The 2,474-nt window shown below is 34.3% G+C and overlaps 1 protein-coding gene across 1 annotated transcript; it reads right to left on the bottom strand.

The window, feature by feature from the left end:
• Nucleotides 1-217: 217 nt before the first annotated feature.
• LOC111389474 lies at nt 218-2,103 on the bottom strand. The gene is made up of 5 exons (XM_023014391.1): nt 1,650-2,103; nt 1,470-1,546; nt 1,320-1,356; nt 1,129-1,237; nt 218-1,033 (listed from the first exon to the last, which is right to left on the bottom strand). Exons 1-5 carry the CDS (start codon nt 1,897-1,899, stop codon nt 445-447), a joined length of 1,062 nt encoding a protein of 353 aa, XP_022870159.1. The 5' UTR covers nt 1,900-2,103; the 3' UTR covers nt 218-444.
• Between the last annotated feature and the right edge of the window lie 371 nt (nt 2,104-2,474).

Below are 2,474 nucleotides of genomic sequence, written 5' to 3'. Positions count from 1 at the left end.
AATACATGGAAAATCCTACTGCATGCTTCCAGAATTATAACAAGATTTTCAAGATGTCACATAAAGAAAATAATGTAAGTACCCAAAAAAATAATAACAACAATAATAATCATTTAAGGAAACTAGGTACAGCACCTAAAATTGAAGTTTCATCACTAGTCCATATTTTAGTTCCAAGTTTAAGCAAATATTCGAAATACTGGGACAAAGAGCTGTATTGTCTCTTTAATTTAAACCCTTTCCCGATGTGAAGATTTTATATTTGAAAACTGTTAGATGTTTGGTTAGATCATAACAATTTGACTAAATTAAATTATCCCATCTGTCTGTGCATACGGATCAAGAATAAGAAGACGACAAAGCAGTGGATAGATATTACCTCACAATAACCTGTGCATAATAGCATTGAAAAGTACTCAAAATCTCACTTAGGAATTGTCTCATTCACAAAGTCAGATCTAAAGTACTAGTCTCCATTCTTGCATGCTTTCTGTGATTTTCCTTTGAGGATGAAGAAAATAAGGACAGAGATAAGCTACTATCAACTACATCATTCTTGGAACTTGTATGATTTCTCCCATCGACTTCACAGGTCGATTTTAGAGATAAATTTAGATCAAGATTCACCTCTGAAAGCTTTCTTTTCAATGCGCTTCTACCTCCTTGATCTACCATCGGAGCCTTCTCACTTTGAGGGAAAGAAGTTTGAAATTGATTTGTGCGTTCATGCTTCCTATCTTGCAATTTGCTACTGAGATTTGGGTTTGATAAGGTTATTCCAACTTGATTTTGCCAAAAATTTTGATTTGGGAATACTCTTTCTGGTTCTTTCTGATCATTTTCAAGGGCTCTCCAGCAGGGCTCTTGCCTATTCTTGTGAAAATCATAACCCTGTATATATCCCTTGTTATCGCTCCTAAAAATCCTCTCAGAAGCTGATCCATACAATTTATTTCTTGTTATAGTGCTCGATCCATTGTGAGGAGGACCATAAACAGAATTGTCACGGTGACTCCAAATGGCATCTCCATAGCTTTTTAACAGGATAATAACGAAATTATGGCTGGAAAAAGTTTAAAAGAGGAAAAAGTGTCCATATTCAATAGGCAATTTTAAGTTTATACGTACCGTAAACTCGAAATGGGTGTTTGATTGTAAGTTTGTAGCATAGGAAGCTGACGAAGGTTATAAATATGATGATCTCCACCATTAAGAAGAAGCTGTTGCTCCAAAATAACTGCAAATTATAAATTTTCCAGCAAAATTTATTAGGAGGCACTAGAACCCTACTTTTGGTATTATGTATGGATATTTCATACCTTGATTAGGGTCGTCTATCTTCTTGCTTCTGTACATCTGATCGGACAACACTAATCCAAAGATTTAGTTGCAAAATTAAAGTGAATCAAAAGTATAAAGCAGAAAAATTCTGATAATTAATTGGATTTTAATTGTCAAATTATAATGAACTGAAGATGGCTCTTGACATGAGCAATGCTAAGGCCATTAATGTTCATCAATTGAAGAACCAACTTTGGAGTTGCTCCTACACCAATAATATGTAAATTAAAACCTATAAAGAACAATATTTATCGAGGGGAAATATTGGAAAATTAAGTAATTAGGTTAAAAGAATTTGAAGGACTCACTCTCTTGTCCTCCTAGTCTTTCAACTGCATGAACAAAGCAAAGGTGGAGCTCCGGTGTCCATCGAAGGCGAGGCGTTTTCGATCTATTGTACTGTCTTATAGATCCAGAACTGGCCTTCTTTCCATTCTCTTCAACAGTGCTGTTGCTTGAGCTGTTCCCATACATGGGTTTGCCTTCATTTTCAGTTTCATCTATCTCCTCTTCACCTTCAATCGGGTTTGTTGGGCTGCTTGTATTGGAATTTTCCATGGTTGATCAAACCCGTTTCGTCTCTTGATTAATTAATCTCTTGCTGCTTGCATTTAGAAGAAAATTTTTGTCTGTAGAAAGGATTTAAAGGAATCTGGTTGTCACCAAATTTGAGAAATGATGTGATCTGCTCTTACTTTTATCTTAAAGAACAAAGTAGATGGAGATTTATTCTTAACAAGAGAGCAGAATAACAATTGCGGAGAAAGTAGATAGAATTGGGAATGAAAAATCCTTGTTTGGAATATAAATTAGACCTACACCCACCACCCCCTCCATTTGTTTACTTATCATACATTCATAATATCCTTCATACATGTGTATGGATGATAATACATGTACACAATAAATCATCAAGAAAAAGGTGAAGATTCATGGTACAATGTCAGAAAGGTTAACATAATAACACATGACATTTTATCATTGAATTTTTTAAAACACGATTAACGTTTCCATCCAATCATATATTGTCAACACTCATTATGTCAAATCATATGTCAACATCTTTTTGGCAAAGTGTGCAAATAGTTATTAAAAAAATAATGACAGTAACTTGTGAAACAAAAGACCATTCT

This window comes from Olea europaea, unplaced genomic scaffold (genome assembly GCF_002742605.1).
Source record: "Olea europaea var. sylvestris unplaced genomic scaffold, O_europaea_v1 scaffold5951, whole genome shotgun sequence".
Lineage (NCBI taxonomy): Eukaryota > Viridiplantae > Streptophyta > Magnoliopsida > Lamiales > Oleaceae > Olea > Olea europaea.
Note: the sequence above shows the minus strand (reverse complement) of the source record. Positions and strands in the feature narration are given on the sequence as shown.

Coding starts and splice junctions, on each gene's coding strand:
- LOC111389474 (XM_023014391.1), bottom strand. CDS start 1,899: ATGGAAAATTCCAATACAAGCAGCCCAACAAACCCGATTGAAGGTGAA. Junction 1,357..1,469: donor ATGTCAAGAGCCATCTTCAG/TTCATTATAATT, acceptor TTGTCCGATCAG/ATGTACAGAAGCAAGAAGAT. Junction 1,034..1,128: donor ACACCCATTTCGAGTTTACG/GTACGTATAAAC, acceptor CCTGTTAAAAAG/CTATGGAGATGCCATTTGGA.